The 19319-nt window shown below is 42.7% G+C and overlaps 1 protein-coding gene across 1 annotated transcript; it reads right to left on the reverse strand.

Annotated features, from left to right (window-relative positions):
• Positions 1 to 8231: 8231 nt before the first annotated feature.
• Positions 8232 to 15411, reverse strand: yif1b (Yip1 interacting factor homolog B). The gene is made up of 8 exons (XM_079733891.1): positions 15280 to 15411; positions 14369 to 14474; positions 13787 to 13916; positions 13410 to 13514; positions 12629 to 12765; positions 12024 to 12179; positions 10155 to 10248; positions 8232 to 10032 (listed from the first exon to the last, which is right to left on the reverse strand). The coding sequence occupies exons 1-8, from the start codon at positions 15314 to 15316 to the stop codon at positions 9877 to 9879; spliced, it is 921 nt and encodes a 306-aa protein (XP_079590017.1). The 5' UTR covers positions 15317 to 15411; the 3' UTR covers positions 8232 to 9876.
• Between the last annotated feature and the right edge of the window lie 3908 nt (positions 15412 to 19319).

The following is a 19319-nucleotide window of genomic DNA, read 5'->3' on the forward strand; positions in this document are numbered from 1 at the left end:
AGTTGCCTCCTTTATTGTTCTCTTGGCAATTTCTGCAGCCACGTTTCCTGCTTGTTCGCTGCTGGACAAAAGATCTAGGGGACTCAGACATGACCTTTTTAATTTCTTCCACCTCTCCTCTCAGCTGTTTTATTACAACGAGTAGTTCAGATTCTGTGTGAGTCATTGCCAGTGGTGTTCGATTCACTTTACCTTTTGTGAATGTGGAGGATGCCCGTTCTTGTCCACCAACTGCTCCGACTGATGCCTCTGGGACTGACTGGGTTTCAGCATGGATTTCTCTCACTCTGGGCTCTTTACAGTTTTTCTTGAATTTTTGTTGTCTTTCCCACTCAAGAATAGCTGCTTCGTTGCTTTTCACAATCAGAACCTCGTCAGTGACCGCTGGGTCATCCAAGTAAGCTTTTAGCTGGTATTTTATATTGTCACTAATGAGTCCTGTCTCCAAAGCTCTTAGGAACTTTTTCTGAATGAGTTCCGGGCTATAGTGTTCATCTGAACCGAGTTCTCTGGATTTAACTAACAGCCTCTCTTTTAGTTCTATTGCCCTAAAAAGGAAATTCTGGGGTGACTCATTACTTTCTTGAGTGACATTGAGGAGCCGATGATAAAGATCAGTGGAACTGTCCTCCTTGTAATGTCCCTTTAGGATGGTGCGCAGTTGAGAAAGGGTGAGGTTTGCTTTTATTTCTAGCATGTCACGTAAGGTCAAGCCAGGACTTACGGCTCTTACAACTGCCTCAACTATTTCCTCCTCACTGTGTTTTTTTCTCAACCCCATATCAATCTGATGGGTCAGATTAGAGTGTGAAAGCTTGTCTTTCTGGCCCCTTTCCCCAATTTGACCGCTTATTTTGAACTCCCTTCTAATGGTCACTTCAGATGGCTTGGTAACTGAAGAGGAAGCTGTTGATGGGGTAACTGAAAAGGGGGTTGTTAGTGGTAAAACAGGGTTGCTTGGTTCCTGACTGGTCATTTTATTCGTCAACCTCATTATGTCTCCTTCCATTTTCATTGTAGAGGCTTGAAAACTCAGTTGCAGTGCGGCATATTGTTGCTGCAGACTAGCTAGTGCTCCAACATTGCTAGTAATATCGTCACTCAACTGTGGTTGTTCATTTATTTGCATCAATTCCTTTGCAGTTTTTATTAAGCGGATCAGAAACGCAGATGCTACTTGCTCCTCTTCATCTTCTACAGCTTTCTCAGCTGCTTCAATTATTAATCTGATCAGCGTATGCTTTTTGGTCTGCTTTTCCGTAGAGATTTTTGCTTGAAAACACACCTCTTGTAGCTGTTCCCACTGCAACTGCACCAAGGACTCGGCCAGTTGATCTTGCAGACTCTCCAGCTCCATTTTGTGTTTGGACACTGCAATCTCTCTCTTCTCAGCTCACAGAAGCACCGCTGATCCCACCGCTGCCACCAAATTTGTTGCACACTTGAAAATAAACTCAACACTGCTCTACAGAATGTGTAGCTTTCACCAGACAGAGTGCACCAATAGACCAACGCCACTCTGTGGCGGAAATTAGGTACTACATGCATTACATTATATGGGCGTAAAGGAATATGGAGCACAATGTTTACAAAATGAAACAAAAACAAGAAGAATGACTGTTAAACAAATTATGGTAAAATGGGGGCGGGGGTGTACTTATCTAACACGCTATTCTCACATAAGCCCCAAAAACGCCGTCACTGTCTAAACGAAAGGCACTTCCGATAAAATATTTTGTCGTTTTTACCCACAAGCGTCCTCGTGTAAACGGGGCCTTAGAAAATTCTCAATATAGTGGATACTGCAACTATCAACCAGCAACTATTAACCTGTGTTTGTGTGAGACAGGTGTGATAGAAAAGCTACATGTTGTTACGTTTTTCTTTATGAACTTAGGTTTTGTTTACTATTCCGTGTATGTTCTAGCCATCCTGCTCTCCTTCAGGGTTGTCTAAAATGTAAACCTTTGTGGTTGGTGATGTAATCTGTTCTCACTCTGTTCCTGTGTTATCTTCTGTTGGTTTGGGCCTGTTCCTCGACCCCCTGGGGAGCGTCAGAAAACAAAGGGTTACATGGCACGGCCGCGACCCCTTATTTATGACATCCTGAGGAACTTCAATCAATAGATTACCATCTGGTTAACAAAGGCTTTTGGTTTATTGGGGGACAGCTGCCCTCAAGAACCCAATCTAAGTTTATAAGAACTTTTTTAGATGCAAAAAGTATTAATAAGTAGAGTATTGTGTGCTTTTTGCATCTAAATATCTCATCTGTCTTAGACGCAAAATCTGATAGAGAAATTGCCACGACACAGGTTGACCCGCCCAGATTGGAGAAGTGCTTCCTGTTTGGAGTTCTATGTGCTATCGCCTTGTACAACCACAACATCATCAACCTGCCTTTCCCATTAGTTCTCTTCAAGAAGCTGGTCAACGTGAAACCATCTTATGAAGACATGAAAGAAGTTGAGCCAATAGTAGCAAGGTCATTGTTTAATAAATAAATAGCATGGAGTTTGATTTCCTGTGGTTCATATATTGTTATGTGATGTTATGTTATTTTATAAGAATATAACTTCTTTTTTAAATCAGTTTTAATTCAGAAACATTTTTAAAGTATCAATGGTTCTATAAATCAACGAGAACCAAGTAAATGTCAAAGGCTAGTGCAGGGAGTAGAAGGCAGATTAACTAAATCAATGTTGGCCATCCTTACAGGAGTTTGCATTTCATTTTGGAGGACTACAACTCTAAGGACTTTGACACTTTGGAATTCACCTTCACGGTAGGATGATTTTTTTCTTACAAACAGAAGGGCTAATGGGGTTCCCTTAGCCCTTTTCTAATTTATGTATTGAAGTAATTTCCTTGGCTCATGAGTCATTGTGTGTTGCAGGTGGGCTGGGATGGCAGGAAAGTGGAACTTGATCCAACAGCAAAAGGGAAGCCTGTCTCATGTTCCAACAAGTAGGTTTATGGATGATTAAGGTCAATCCATCATCATCTAGAAAGGCTTTGGCCTGACAATATGTTTATATACACATCTACAAAAATGTTTGTTGACATGAATTCAGTGCTTATATAATCAGTGGGTACCATTTTACATACATCCAGCAGATAGACAAAGCAATATAGCTGAGTTCAAACATTCTGCAAAAATGTTTTGTTATCACTAACATCTACCGACCTGGAAGCATATAGATGTATTGCAACACAATTTCATTATCACTGATGTAACCTGAGGTAGGCCTAATCTGGTGTTTTGGCTCGTAAATCAGACACCATCGCTCAGCGACACGTTTGAGGTTTATCAAGTTTCAGCTTGTGCCCTAGCAGCACTTTCCCACAGAACTAATGATCCAGAGCCACCTGGATGCCACAACCCTGCAGCCTTTGTGTTGCTATAGAGGCCCTCCTCCCCCTCTTGCCTGTGATGCCTGTGGCAATATGGGCAATATGCTGAGGGAACTTGAGTTGGCTGCCACTGTCAGCTGTCAGTCCTGTGCACTGTTTAGAAGCCCTGATGCTGCTCTCACCTCATGCTGGAGTAGTTGCCACCGCTCCTTTACCCAAGCCTTGTCATAATGGGAGGTAATGGTTCCTAGCCCGGTCCTTTCTCTGGACACTGCTCCCACCAGGTGTATCCATGACTCTGCCTGTTCAACTGCCACCTCCTCATTCCACTCCCTAATTCCACTTCCTACTGGTCTTGACTGCTACCGTACCCCTGCACGGTAGACTTTAGGGTTGCTTGACTTTCGGAACTGCAGCACCTCCCTCGCACACAAAACCTTGAAACCCCTTCTTGAAGGATTTCAGAGGGGGCCTGAGTTTGCAGGTTTTACCATAGAGTGCGATGCAGCAATGCCACTCCCAAAGGTATTGGCCCTTTCCAGGTCTGATACTGTGAGGCCAGGAACACCTAGAGGAGCAGTGACCACAGGATCCTGTTCTGGTAAATCCACACCTTGATTTTTCCTGGAAGTCCTATCTTGGAAAAAATCGGTCAGCACTTCATCTCCTCACAACAGTACTTAAAGGTTGTATCAGCGATGTTGGGTGACGTCACTTGTTTGTATTTGCAGCAGGCCGAACAAACAGAGTAAGCTCTCCCTCCCTTCCGTGTTTCGTGCATCCAGTAAATACTATCATGAACGCAGCGCAAAACCCCACAACACCCACCCCTTGTCAGTGTTTGGTGGGAATACTATTTATCTTGGTTTTGAGTGGTTGGTAGTATTTGTTTTTGTGTACGATCTCGGAACATAGGCTGCCTACAGAGACGCGTTTTTTTGACGTCCTGCTTATGGGGCGGGCAGTTAGCGGATCGTGAGGAAAGAGCAGATGAATGTGATCATTAATGTTTCGCCCTAGAATCGCTGATACAACCTTTAAATAGTCTCTGTATCCCTGAGGCTGTTGTCCAAGATATTCGCCAGGCTTTCACAGGAAGATCTCGGAGATGGTAGGGATTTGTTTTTCTAAGGTGGTAAACTTAAGTCACTTCTCTGCCTTTCTTTAAAACCAAGAACCTTAATTTCACTGGCCTGAACGACATCCCGGCTAATCCCAAATTGTCTTAACATAATTGGTAAACCGGGATAAGGACTTTGCTGAAGGTTATTAGTTGTGCATCTACATGAAATCATTTGATTTCAGTGGAGCATTTATGTACAATGAAACATGTATGGACAACATTGCTAGTGAGCCATTGCAGATTCCGAAATACATTATTATTGTTTGTATAACAGTAGTACTAATTATAGTTTCCCAGGCATTTAAATGTTATTTAAGAACCCTAGGCCCTCCCCTGCACTGTTAATAATATTTATACCATGTTCAAATGGTGCTTACCAATAAAAGTGTGCTTTTTCTAAAGCATAGCACTTTGTACATCCACAGGAGAGTTTGTCGACGCCTACATCAACTATGCCTTCAACAAATCCGTTGAGAAGGTGTACGAAGAGTTCAAGAGAGGCTTCTTCAAGGTGTGCAACAGAGAGGGGGTGGAGTTTTTCCAGCCAGAAGAGTAACGGGGCGTGGTGGTGGGCCAGGAGTTCACTGACTGGAATTTGATGAAGCAGGTCTGCACTACTTGGAATAACAAGTGACTCACTATTCATTATATCAGAGATCATTATATCAGCATGCAGTTGTTTCCTGAACTTCCTGTTATTTAAATGTTTTAGTACTTTGCTGGTTTCACAAGAACATCTATCTCAGCTTTTTTAATATTATATATATACACAAGAAAAACTATAAGAAAAATATGAAAATACGAAAGAGAAAAAAGATTGCATGCAAAAAAAAGATAGAATGGAAAAAAGTATTTTGTTGAAACATGGAGAAAAATATGAAAATTGCAAACAGAGAAAAAAATATGGAGGGCAGAAGATGGAAAATGAGAATATTGAGAAAAGAGAATTATACGCTGAATAACGAGAACGTGATGAAAGACAAAAATGTAGACAAAGAGAGTGAACTTCATTCAGAATGTGAAGATAAGTGAGAAATAAGTGAGGACATCTCAAAAAGATGAAAGGCGAGAAATAATGGAAAGAAAACGGAGGACGGAAACATTTAGAAAAACGACAAACAAGACGTAGAGATTGAGAAGATTTAGAATTGTGAGAAAGATAGAGAACGTTAAACAAAAAAAATAGAGAGAACAAGAAAATTAAAGAAGAAAGAGCAAAAGAATATGTAGAGAACGAGAAAGAACCAAACGGCTACGAGACTAAGGTTATGATTTGGTCGTAAGTTATAATTGACAATTCACATGACATCTTTCTTTTCTAAAACTCGGCAGGGTTTTATCTGGATTCACTGCGGTACCTTCGGATAGAAGCGTTTGATGAGACAATTGAAATGTTGAATAATCGTCTGTAACTTCCCCAGAACACACTGCATGAAGGAGAGTACAGCGAAACACATCCCACTATCATAACCTTCTGGGAGGTGTTTGATGAACTGACCGAGGACGAAAAGAAACGTTTTCTCTGTAAGTATTAAACATGCTGCTACGTAACTTAGTGGTCATATGATTATGTATCTTTGTAACTTAATCTCCACCGGCCTTGCCATCCGTCTTCCTCACAGGTCTGGATCGTGTACCAATTATCGGTATAACAGAAGTAAAGATGACAGTGGCGATCCTGCCCAATGCCACAGAACTCCATTTCCCAGAAGCCCTCACCTGCCATTCCTTGTTAATGCCGCCCAACTACAGGAGACACATCAACAACGAAGCTCTAAAGAGCAGGCTGTTGGAAGCCATTTACCACAGTGGAGGCTTCTGGGAGGAATGATAAAGCACACCTTAAGATGTTCAGTCACACCATACATCCGTTGATTGGGTTCATTTATTGAGCTCAAGATACCCAACTGGTACCCACTGGTATATTTCGTTTTTAAGACGTTCACTAGGGGTGTAACGGTACACATTTGTACCGAACCGTCACGGTACAGGCACTTTGCAGCGGTTACAGAGGTGTACCGCGGTACGTAAATGTGGCGTACATAGCGGGCAACGGTCGTCGAATAGTCGAATAGTTGGAGTCACGTAGAATATAGAATAATGAATGTGACTATCGCTATTTATTACACGGCTCTTCTCAATGCTGTTGAACGCTCTGTTGACTTGCATGAGCCGTCACAACTTCCGGTGGTGAATAGTGTTCTCGGTTGCTATGTGACGTCAACGTCTTTGGCGGACTATTACTCTGCTGATCAACATTACCAATGCTGGTAACAAATAAATTGTAAAAAGACACCGTGTGAAGTTATATTTTTGACGTGTCTAGTTCACCGTCATGCAGGCTGTGTTCAGTAAGATAAATAAATAATTAATTAAATAAATAGCGATCCGTTTTCGGAGCAGGTCTATCTGCCTAAGCCCACGTTGAAATAATTTTGATGTTAAAGGTTGATGGTGCAGTTGTTGAAATAAACAGATTGATTTCATACAAATCATAAAAGCCTCTCCCTGTATCATTGTGTGTGCGAGTATCCGAGGTGCGTGCGTGCGTGGGGAGTTCTTGATTGAGCGATTTTCGAATATTATTCGAATACTTCTCAGCGAATATCGAATAGTATTTTTTGCCAGAAATGCACATCCCGAGCACACGCAGTTGAAAAGGCACCATTCAGGTGTTACTATCACTGTTGCTGTGGAAAAAAACGAGCTGTGCAAACCCAGCTCACGACACTATTACAACAACCCCTGTCTGGGAATTCAGAAATGCAAATGCCATACCCAATTTTATTGGTGTTTTCATTGCTGCTGATCTACGGCCATTCTCCGTTGTTGACAAACAAGCAGTTTTTTAAAAATTTCCCCTTAACTATGAACCGTACCGTACCGTACCGTGAATGAAAAACCGAGGCACACACCGAACCGTGACTTTTGTGTACCGTTACACCCAAGGTGCTTGCACACCGCCGCGCGGCAACCGCCCTTATAACCGCCTCGCTGCCGGAGGGTTCAGCCCGGCGGTGTGAAGGGCCAGGCGTTTTCAATAGCGGCGGCTGCTGCTGCTGCCGGGCGGCTGCCGCCGAAACTTTCAACACGATGAAAGTTGAGAGGTAGGGCAAAATCTGTGCGCGTTCACATGGGCGGCAACCACGTCCTGGTTTTCAGCCGCTTTTGTAACCGCCTCCCCTCTGCCACCCTTCCCTCATTGAAATGAATGGAGGCGGCGAGTTGCCGCGCGGCGGTGTGAAAGCAGCTTACGTTCACTCTTTGTTCATGTAAAACACAATTGTGCCTTCATCACTTGTAGTTTCCCCCTTGTTAGAATGAACCTTGTTAGCTTTATTTATTTGTTTATTGTACCTATAGGGGAACGTTATAGAAAATAATAGTCATAAAAACATAGGCTCTCCCATTTCAGAGCAGTTATTGTGAAACAACTACGTTTTCCACTGTGGACCAACGTAGCTATTCTATATTTTGGTGTGGGACTCGGTTGTCATATAACGGAACACCTCACCTAGGTTCAGCTGCCACCCTCCAGCTAGGTGGCTTCCACTGGACTCCTCCAGAACAAGAATGCAGGGGATTGATCCATGCTTCATGAAGGATCCCCAGAGGCTGCTTACACAAGCCATAATCCACAGACATAGGCCTTGACGCATGTTGAACTAGTTAAGCAACAAATCTAAATGTCTCCAATGAAGAAAAATAAAGAACTTGTATCCATAGTTGTTTATTATCAAGAGGTCTGTAAACAAATTGTTATTACATATATTTAAATGCCTGAAATAAAACAAGCCATTTGCCTTAATAGATAGAAAAGGGTCAGTTTACTTTGGCAAAGAACGCAGTATTATATTTATCGGGACGTTATCAAAATAAATGAGAACTGAACACATTCAAACAACCTCTAACCGTGCGTTCACAGCAAAAGCAAAGGAGCAAATACGTACAAAGTTAATGCACAACTGCGCATAGATGCACATTTTCGGCCAGCGGCAAAAATGGCTCGAAATGGCGCGGCGCAAACTCTACTCACACAAACAACGTGGATTCTCTTTTATCAAGTGTTTGCTTGAGTTTAAATATTTGAAATTTGGCGGGAATTTTTCTTGATGCTGAATTATTCACACAAGAAAAGTTTGAGGTTTGCATGGGATTGCTTGTGCTAACGGGAGTAGAATATTCACTTTGCTTTTGAACGCACCTTAAGGATGTGTTCAGGGTTTTGAATTTTTAAGAGAGAAACACTGGAATTGGGTCATTTTAATAGCAATGTTAAAACAAATCCTACTTCATGTAGATCCACATTTTCTGAAGGGGATAGTAGAAATAGGTTGTGATTTAAATAGATGTAGTAATAATTAGAACAAAAAACCTTTTCAGTTATAGTGACAAGGGAGACATAAGGACATACGCGATACATGTCAAATGTAATTAATCTTCATTATTTATTAAAGTATCTAGTAAGAGGGAGGTTAAAGCTTCACAAATCATAGGCAACCATAATATCTTTCAATATGAAAATGAAATAAATAACCTGGTCTTTAAAACGGTATCAAAAACAACTTGGCATCGGTCCACATAGTTCATAACATGTATCCGTTGGCATTTAATAGTGACATTAACGCAAATATGCATACTAATGGTTAAAACCTGGGTTGTAATAATTCTTTACCGTATACCTAGTTTTTATAACAGTATCTTGACATCCATGAACATGTCTGCCCTGAATCACATTAGGAAGAACAACAAAACAGTTGATTCTTTTTTTACACAAAGTGGGAAGCCTCAAAATGTCCTTCTGTTGAAGTGCCTCCTGGCCAACATCGAGGCAGTAGCAGAGCAAAAAGCCTTCGGCGACAAAATAATGTTGCCGAAGGCTTTTGAGTTGTGCCACCGCCGTTGAACGAGCAGATGTTTTACACAAAGACTAGTTATTTCTGACTGGGGCTGGGATGGCTTCAGTGTGCTTTTTCTGTGAGTTTTTTTGTGTTGTCGCAGACCATGACATTACAAAAGCTACAGAAACATACTTTCGCATTACATAAAACATATATACAAACGGCTAGTAAAAAAGCGGAAAGAAAACAACAAAACAATACTACGATAAAGCCGAATACTTAGTCGGCTTTATCAATGACACTGATGGTCGCTATAAGAGGACATTGTGTCCCCTCTAAGGACACAATCCTTAGAGGGGCCTCTTCTAGGACGGACAATCTATGAGGACAATCCTGTCTTTGTTCTGTGCATTGTGCTACATCTTTGTTTGCGTGCGTTCCAAGAATAGATGTTGTAGGTTTTTTTTTGTGTTCCGCGTAGTCGATTTAATCGTCACATTGTCACTCTCAGGGCCAGAGCTCCGCTCTGTTCTGCCAGTGGACGCGAACCTGGGAGACTTATCTGACGAGGTGATAGGTGAGCCAGTACATGAAGAGGGGCTGCGCTGCAGCTATAGACATGGTCAGGTACATCCTCAGCTGATTCCTGGCTCCCCTCACCAGCCGTCCTTCTGCGGCCGCCTCAGACAGCAGCTTCAGACGCAGCGTGCGGATCTGGACAGCGGTGAACATAGCAGGGTAAAATAGGTCAGGCTCATGGACGGTCAGAATAAACAAAATAATCTGGAAATAAATGCTTCTGCACACGGACTCTACAGTAGATCTGGACTACCCACCATAAAGACCACGATAGCTGCACAGCACCACAGCAGGGAGAGGTGGTATCCGAGCCGTCCAAACAGAAGGCCTCCGATCACTCCGACGATCATACTAGATGGGGGATGAAACAGCGCGAGAGAGAGGACCTCATTATATCATGATTTACGCCTTGTTCTACAGATTTTAGTGGGTTTTCAGTTTTGCAGCTTGGGGAGATGGCACAGATTTTACAATTAGTGTTTCTTATTTACAGTTTACAAATACGCCAAACTCTGGATTCATTACCCTCAGAGAGCAAACAAAGTTTGGAAGGATTTCTCAACTGAATTGTGTCTCAATAACTTTTTTTAACTTACAAAATATTCACATAATTAAAAATGTTCAGAGACTAGGGTACAAAAAAAAATGCATTAAAAACTGCACAAATGTACTAATGTACCGTATTTTCCGCACTATAAGGCGCACTTAAAAGCCGGTAATTTTCTCAAAAAACGACAGTGCGCCTTATAATCCGGAGCGCCTTATATATGGATCAATTGGTTAATTGGTTGATCCATACTGGTTGTAAACGGCGCTCTGTCAAAATGTTTCAGTATGAAAAACCAATAAAAACAATTTAATAATAATAATAAAATGTTTCACTACGACTACAATAAAGCCACACCGCTTGCAGCATTACGGCTATCGTAGTCAGTGCACACAGCATTTTTCCACACAGCTCCCTCCCTGTTGATCTACGACTCCATGCGCGCCCATATCACCGATGCTGTCAAAAAACAAGTGAAGCAAACCAATTCGGAGCTTGCCGTCATTCCGGGTGGGTTAACTAAAGAACTCCAGCCGCTAGATATTGGTGTCAACAGGGCGTTCAAAGTTAGACTGCGAGCTGCGTGGGAGCAGTGGATTACAGAAGGCAAACACACGTTCACCAAGACGGGGAGACAGCGCCGGGCGACTTACGCCACTATCTGCCGATGGATCGTGGATGCCTGGGCGGATATATCGGTCTCAACTGTGGTCAGAGCTTTCAAGAAGGCAGGTATCACTGAACTGCCAGACAACAGCAGCGACACGGACACCGATAATGACGAGAGGGAGCCCGGCATGTTGGATGCCGTACTCGCCGAACTCTTCAATTCGGACACTGAAGGGGAAGAATTCGAGGGATTTGTGGAATGAACTGGAAAAAGTAACTGAACAATTTTGAGTTATGCTAACGTTTGAATTAGCGGTATAAGACTGTTTCTTTTTCTGTTTCGTGTTTACAAATGAACAAAGTTGTCAGAACGCTTAATAAAGTTTGACTTTGTCTGACTGTTTTGTTGACATTCCCTTTATGGCTGGTTCAGACCACACGACAGATATTCCTCCACTATTAGGAAGGTCACACTATACGATCACAGAGCCAGGAAATCGGGCGGAAGACTGGCCACACTACAAGATTCGAGGGTGCGATGCTCTACTTTGTATCATTCACGTTTGCAAGATATTTAAAAAATCTAAGGTTTGGAACTGCGTAATTGTGTTTTACTTTTTTGTCATAAAGGTTCCAGTTTTATATCTGCTAAATGCAGCAACTCGTCCTCACAGTTGCGTTGCGCGTGACGAGCTATACAATTAGCACAGCTCCATCTAGTGGATGCATAACGCATCCCCAGTCAAACGTTTGACTGCAGTATCTTCTATGCTATGCGCCTTATAATCCGGTGCGCCCTATTTATGAAAAAAGTTCTAAAATAGGTCATTCATTGAAGGTGCGCCTTATAATCCGGTGCGCGTTATAGTGCGGGAAATACGGTAACAAAATAGATCTTTAATCGTCATATAAGAAAACAATAAACATCATCAATACAAGTACCTTAAAAGTTCACTAGGACAACACATACCCAACATATTTGTAGCCAGAGAAGGCCAGTAGGTCTACGGTGGTGAGGTCAGTGTTAACTGTGACCAGATACAGAGACAGCAGCACAGCCAGCACCTCCATGATCAGCCACACAAAGGCTGAACTGGCCTGAACTCCCAGCAGCTCTGGCGAAAACCTGGCAAGACAAGGAACGGTGTGTTCACCATTCAAGGCTCCATCTTTGAATGACTTAATGTAATCGGTGTATACAAAAAAATATTATTGGGTCCTCTTTTGCATGACATACTTGGGAGGCCTAATTTGCATATATTTTAGGGCATGGGACTCGGGTCGAGTAAGGTTTACTATTACATAAAAACATTTATAAATATAAATCTACTTAGAAAAAGGTTTTCCAAGAAAGCGCTGGGGGAAAGGAAGTAAAAGATACAAATAAAAGCACACTCTCAAGAAGAAAGACAAACAAAATATATTATAAAATAGGAACCGAGTCCAAAGACACTAGCTATCAAGACAAACATAGGAACTACAACGATAGCGAGTAACTTGAGCAAAATAAATCGGTCCCGAGTCTATGGCGATGTCACAGGGAACCAGGAGGTAGGGAGGTGTGTGTGCACATACCTGTTCTGCGTTCCTAGAGCCAGGCCAGCGACCAGGACGTACGTGATGAAGCCCATGAACGGGATGTAGAGGTCGGGGGCGTTGACGTCGAAGCGTGGTGCCACAGGAGTGTCCTGCTGGTAGCTCACCTCCCAGTTCTACAGTAAAACACCAGTCAGAGCAGAACCACAGCCACCATCTCACTCATTAGGGGAACCAAACCTTTTGTTTCCACACTCAGTTCTTGGTCTTCTAAAGATATGTGAGTCATGTTGACCATGGTTATAAGCTGTGATAAGAGGAAGATCATCACTAAATGATCATACATTGAACATAAATGTTTCAGGTTAGGGTTTTTACTGAAGTTCGTAGAGGCCGTGCATTAATATTATTTTGGGTGCCATTATCTCATAACATAACGACATACTGATCGCGTGACCAGCATGTGATCACGAGAGAATAACATGATCACGAGAGCCTTAACATTGAAGACAGCTGACGTCATATGTCAGGTTGGCTTTAATGGCTGAAATTGTCCCAACTTGGATAAAAAGACGTTTAACAGCCGCTAAATGTCACAATTTTAGCTGCATGCAGTGGCACTCAACTGAACAATGTCACCTTTCTTTATTGATAATGCTCTCACAACAGTTGTTGATCTCGGGATCACAAAATAACGGAACCCAAAATAAGGAAGGCCTCTACGGATTTCCGCTATTACAATGTATTGCAGGACTTAACGTTTAAGTTGTGAAATAAGGGCACGCAACTGGCTTGATCGCTCTTCTTTGAGGCTTCATACCTCATGCAAGTACGGAAACACCAGCAAGCCCAGCTTCTTCCCCACATACACTGTGTCCACTGCAAAGTAGTACTTCAGCTTGGAGATGGGGATGAATCTGTCAAGCTGCAACACACACACACACACACACACACACACACACACACACACACACACACACACACACACACACACACACACACACACACAGATGTACTTTATTCATCCTAGAACTGCATTCACTGTCCATATACGTCTTCAGTATTTCGGTGGTGCACAACAACTTCGACAATTGTTGTTTCTATTTTTATGGACATGTATTATTGCCACGTAATCAAACTAATGCTAAACTCAATTCTTATTTAAAGGTAACAAGAGTCAGAGTGAGTCAGTCTTACGTTTTTGTCCACCATCTCCTTGCCCTGGGAGGCCAGGGAGCTGCCGTAGGCCATGGCCAGGTTTGACATGGGGTCTGACAGGATGGTCTGCCCAGGATAGGCCCCTGCTGGAGGCACAGCCGGCTGGGTCCTGTTGACGTAAACATCATAACAAACCTAACATTTTAGAATGGAAAATAATGGTAAAAGCAAAAAAATAAATGGTTTCAAAACTGATTTTAGGTTAACTATATTTTGGCTCCATCAACATTAAGTGGTGGAAAGTGATCATTCTTTGGGTTCTTTATCTACTCTACTTATCTGTTGCATAAGTGAATTTTTCCGCAATTCTATTTACTGATGCAATTGTGGGACAACCATGTTCCACAACAGCAACTTACTACTGTTTACCATTGGGCATTCAAACAGTTGACCCCTTAAACAAATAATTTGATCAAAAATGGAATAAATGGAATAAAACATGAGCTACGTCCGCTCATGTTTAACAGGCCTGTTTAGTATACACCTGTTCTTCTTGGGTGCCATCCAGCCTGACAACACTTTTCAGGTGAGTGCATGTGGTAAGCTAGGCGTCTGAGTCACCTGTAGCCCCCAGGCTGAGCTCCTGGTCTCACTCTGCTGGTGTCCTCAAATAGCGGACTGGGGTCCGGAGCGTCAGCTGGGAGGCTCCTCAGACGCATGGCCGGCTCTAGAGGACGAACACCACAGGGAATTGGATACAAAACAAAGTGAAATTACTATCCACTGAGTATTGTATCCATACTAGGAAGTTGAATGCATTTTTCTGTTGGTCTTTAGTGGATGTGGAACCGATTGATGGTATGATGGAAAAATACATATGTTTTTTCCTTATATTTATCTAAGCTTTGTTTCCTATTCCTTGCATTGTCTAGCCACCCTAACTGTTCATAGGTTTGACTAACGTTAACCTTTGTGCCTGGGGTAAACCGGTCACAAGGGAGAAACATCCCCACATGCATTCTTCTACTTGATGAGAACACAACTCTGTCCTTTAGGTAAACATTATTTGATTTCATCATTGACAATTGCAATCAGATCGGATGCAGTATTGGGTGCAGTAATTCGCGAGGTTTCGATTGCAGTTTGGGGTGCAGTATTGGGTATAGCATTGGGTGTAGTATTGAGTGCAGTATTTGTTGCAGTATTGAGTGCAGTATTGGGTGCAGTAAGCGATGCAGTAAGGTTAACGTTTAGGGTTATACCTTCGAGGTACCGCAGGCAATGAATACCCTGTTACAAATTAATGTTTCATCCAGAGATTTTTTTCGAGTCATGCATTGTTTTGTAACAATCCTTCAATATGCTTGACAGTAACAAACGTAACATATTACGCTTACTCCTTCCACGATCATTATAACGAAGTGACAAATGGCATAGGTTGGTCAAATGTAGGCCTACAAGGTCCAGTTTGGGGATAAAATGAGCGTTCAGTGATCGCTACTGAACCAGACTGAACACGGGGCATCACTCACGCTGTCTGAACCCACTGTGTGTCGCGGAGTAATCCATTTAAATGCCGTTGAGTGTTGAAACAGAAAAGGTAAAATAATAGATCCTAATTTCGCAGCCTTAAGGGAGAAGTCGAACTAGGACGGCGGTCTGTGAAGGCGGAAGTGATTTATTTTTTTCCGGTTTATCCTTGTCTGTTTTCCGTTGAACAAATGTCACAGCGCATGTTTCAGCACAGTGGGTGACGGGGGAATAACTATTTCCCCCAAAAGGTTACGAATGTTATTAGTTATCCGATTTAATATCAATATTTTAATTCTAGTTGATAACTGTAGCTACTTGCTATTGGGGGTTCACAAGGGAATCCTAGATAGGGTTTATTTTTGAGTCCTGGCCAGTTGAAGGTCCAGTGTCCGAGATTTGGCGGCATCCAGCGGTGAGGTAGCAGATTGCAACCCACTGAATTCCCTAAACTTGACTAGACTTGGAGAATTTCAAGGCGACATATTATGGTGTTTTCCCAACAAGTAAACATAGTATTTGAGTTCCAGAAAACATGTTTTTGAAGCTGTTTGCTGGAAATAGCTTTTTGGAAAAAAATATCGTCTACCCCTATTCCCCTCTGTTTTAGTCCCTTCAGAATGCGCTGTTTCTGGTGTCTGTAGCGTTGATGCAAATGAGCTGCTGCCCATTGACCAATGAGCTGTCAGACTGAACCACAGCATGGAGGAGAAGGGATTGCCGTTTGCTGACTCCTGGAGCTCTATATGTGTATAATATAATATAATATAACACAATAATAATATTATATACAGGTATTTATATATTATATCTAATATCACGGCCAAAAGCTATGTGCGCCTTGGATGATATTATGAATAATAAAGACTGTGTCTGACGTCTCTGGTACTTCCATAATTGAAGACTTGTAGTGGGGGATATCTCGGCCATGGTTGAGAAGAATTGGGGGGAAGGAACTTTGGCATTGACTCTCTGAAATCCATGAACCGTGACATGGAGAAGAAAGGGATTATACTCCGGGAGCTGAGCTGCCGGACTGCCTCCGAGCTCCCCGCGCTGGAGCTGCCGGACTGCAGTCCGGCCGCCGTCGAAGCCGTCCGGCTGCAGTCTGGCGGTGTACTCCGGGAGCTGAACTGGCGCCGAAGTTAGGTGGCAGCTCCAGCGGACTAGCAGCTCCGGCGGACGAGCAGCTCCGGCTGGGGGAACTCGGCGGCAGTCCGGCAGCTCAGCTCCGGGAGTACAATCCCTTTCTACTCCATGTCTCCTCCTCCCGACTTCCGCCAGAGCTTCGGCGGCAGCTCCGGCGGGGTGAGCTCGGCGCCAGGGAAAGGGATTTTACTCCCGGAGCTTAGCTGCAGGGCTAGCGCCGAGTTTCCCCCGCCGATGCAGCTCGTCCAATGGTCCGCAAAATCCTAGCGATTTTCTGATTGGAAGGGAGTTGGGGAGTGGGAGGTAATATTCAAATGCCCCCTTCCTATGTAGGAGGGGGCGCCGAAACTGACTCGCTCGTTTGGTAGCTGGAGGCAGGCTGAAACCTAGCCTCGATATCCAGTCTTTCGTTTTACAAGAGCGCCGGGAGGACGGCTGTTAAACCCATCATTAAAATCAGGGCTTCGTTATTATAGTTAGGGAAAGTTAGGTTTTTTTTTTTTCCATTTCCTGAAATAATTTATTACCAATAGCTTTTTTTTACCATGTGTTCCTATAGGTGTCTAGTAACACCTCCCAATTTATCCACGGCCAAATACTCTGGGAATCGCCTTGAGAGCCCGGAATAGTGTTGGTTCTGCGCACTCGTTGCGCTCTTGTTATGCCACCACAGAGGCATATCAACCGTTTTGCTCCAGCCACTTAAAGTGCATCCGGTGTCACAAAAAGAATACCCCCAATCCGAGTGATCGATGACGATACAAACGTTAAGTTTTAAGCTTGGGCATGTTTCCGAACATGAACGACTTCATGCCTGTCTACGCTTCAAACTCGTGCATGTTGCAGAAAATGTGCAAGAGCGCCCCCTAGGGTCACACTTTTCGGTGGCTTCTCTCCCCATAAAAAGCTACAGTCAGCGTTAAATGACGTTGATTAACCTTTGAGCATTTCCTATTATAGGCTACTGTGCAAAATGCTGTTTAGAATTAACGTTTGTATCAAGAAAGAAAGAACCAGTGAGTGACGCTCTTATTCCCACTCTCCTTGCTTGACCGCGATCTAGCATCTAGGATCGATTGCTCTTCCTTTGGTCCCCGGATGTTAAAGCTAGGGTGGGTAATTTTTTTACTGTAATATTTGGCAAAACTGTCATAATAGCCAGTCAGCTATATGTAGGTGAAGTGCTCTGAGAATATCTGCCCATTACTTTGCTCTCCCCTGCCTCTGTGTGCCGCCCCCAAAAATTGCCACCGCTCATGTACACTTTAACCAATCAGAGCGAGGCTCTGATTCTCCATTCTTATTGGCTGTGGGACTGTCCGTTCACCTTGGCAACGACGTTGGTGCGTCCCTGCGTGAGCGTTCACGAGCCTAGCAGTCTGACAGTTTTGCACTACTACGGCGACAACAAATGAATAGCAATGTCTTCATCAACGGCCCCTAAATTTCCCATTCCCCGGATACCAACAACTAACACCGCTAAGAAAGCGAAAAAAAGAGGAAAGACACTTGTTGAAAGGACAGCTACAGGAAGTGTAGCATATGATATTCCATGTATTGTTATAACGTTGTTGCAAGCTAGCAGCAGCCTTGCTAAATTTTGCGATCGCTTTAAAGTGACGGTTTCCTTGTGTGTAATCTGGCTTTCTGTGTCATTTTAACAAATATATATATATTTTTTTTTTTATCCCGATAATGTTTATCTTTGATGTCACTGTTGTGCTTGCTCAATATGTACTTATGTAGTTATCAGCACTAATGTTTAATAACCTCGGAATCTGACATGGTGTTTCGTCTTCCTATCAATGTAACTGAATTCACATGAACGCGCATAACTGACGTTCGGAGGGAGGAGCTACAGCAGGTAGAGCGTGGCAGGGAGGGACCAGAGAGAGCACAACGGAATCTCAACGGCTGTTTCCTCCAAAATTACCCACCCTAGCTTTAACACTGAATTTTTAGACATTGAATATTGCAGCTGAATTTTGCAAGTTGAATTTGGGGACGTTGAAAATATTCACGTTGAATTTTTTAACGTTGAATATTTGATTTTGAATTTTTTAACATTGAAAAATAAAGCTGAATATGATTTATTGAGTTAAATTCAGAGGCAAAAAAATCCAGATACGTTATTTCCATGCATAAGTATTCAGTGCTTAGAATTCAATGGCTTTATTTTCAAAATCCAATGGCACAGATTTAGTTCCATAAAAAATACAAAAACTAAAAAATGTGTACAGTACTGTTTTCAAAATAACAATATTTTACAAAATTAAATAAATAATAATGAATATATATTTTTTAAAATTAAGACATTTCTGCAGTGCAAACTAATTAGGTTTTCTCAATAGTACAACTAAATAAAATAAATAGAATAAATAAGAAATTATTATTGTTATTATTATTTTATTAAATCGCAGCCTTTTGCGGTAATACAATCGCAAAGGCTGATATCGCGATTGCGATTAGATTAATCGTGCAGCACTACATTGTATCAAGAACAGTTTTCCTATCCATCTTGGCCTGTATGGCTCTGCCAACCTCCTCTGCCTGATCAGCATTGAGGAGTCCCCGGGAGTGCTGCTGAACCCCGTCAAGAAAGATACCAGGGTCTTCCTGTCCCGTCTGGAATCAAAGGGGTAGACTTCCTCCAACCATCCAACTATGGCATTAACAGAGTCATTGTCTTTCTCCATCTGGGATCTTGTGATGTCTGTGTGGATAGGTAGCCCACGTTTGTTCGTTACTCCTTCAAGCTCCTGGTGAATGAATGAGAAGTGGTTGAGAGTCTGAACCCAAGACTTGTGAGCAGATTTGGTCCGGAACTGCCCTCTGCTTAAACGGCCTGAGGATTTGGCCTCACGCATGAGTGTGGTTTCTATTGTGATGTCAG

The sequence above is a fragment of the Pollachius pollachius genome (genome assembly GCF_949987615.1).
Source record: "Pollachius pollachius genome assembly, chromosome: 3".
Classification (NCBI taxonomy): Eukaryota; Metazoa; Chordata; class Actinopteri; order Gadiformes; family Gadidae; genus Pollachius; species Pollachius pollachius.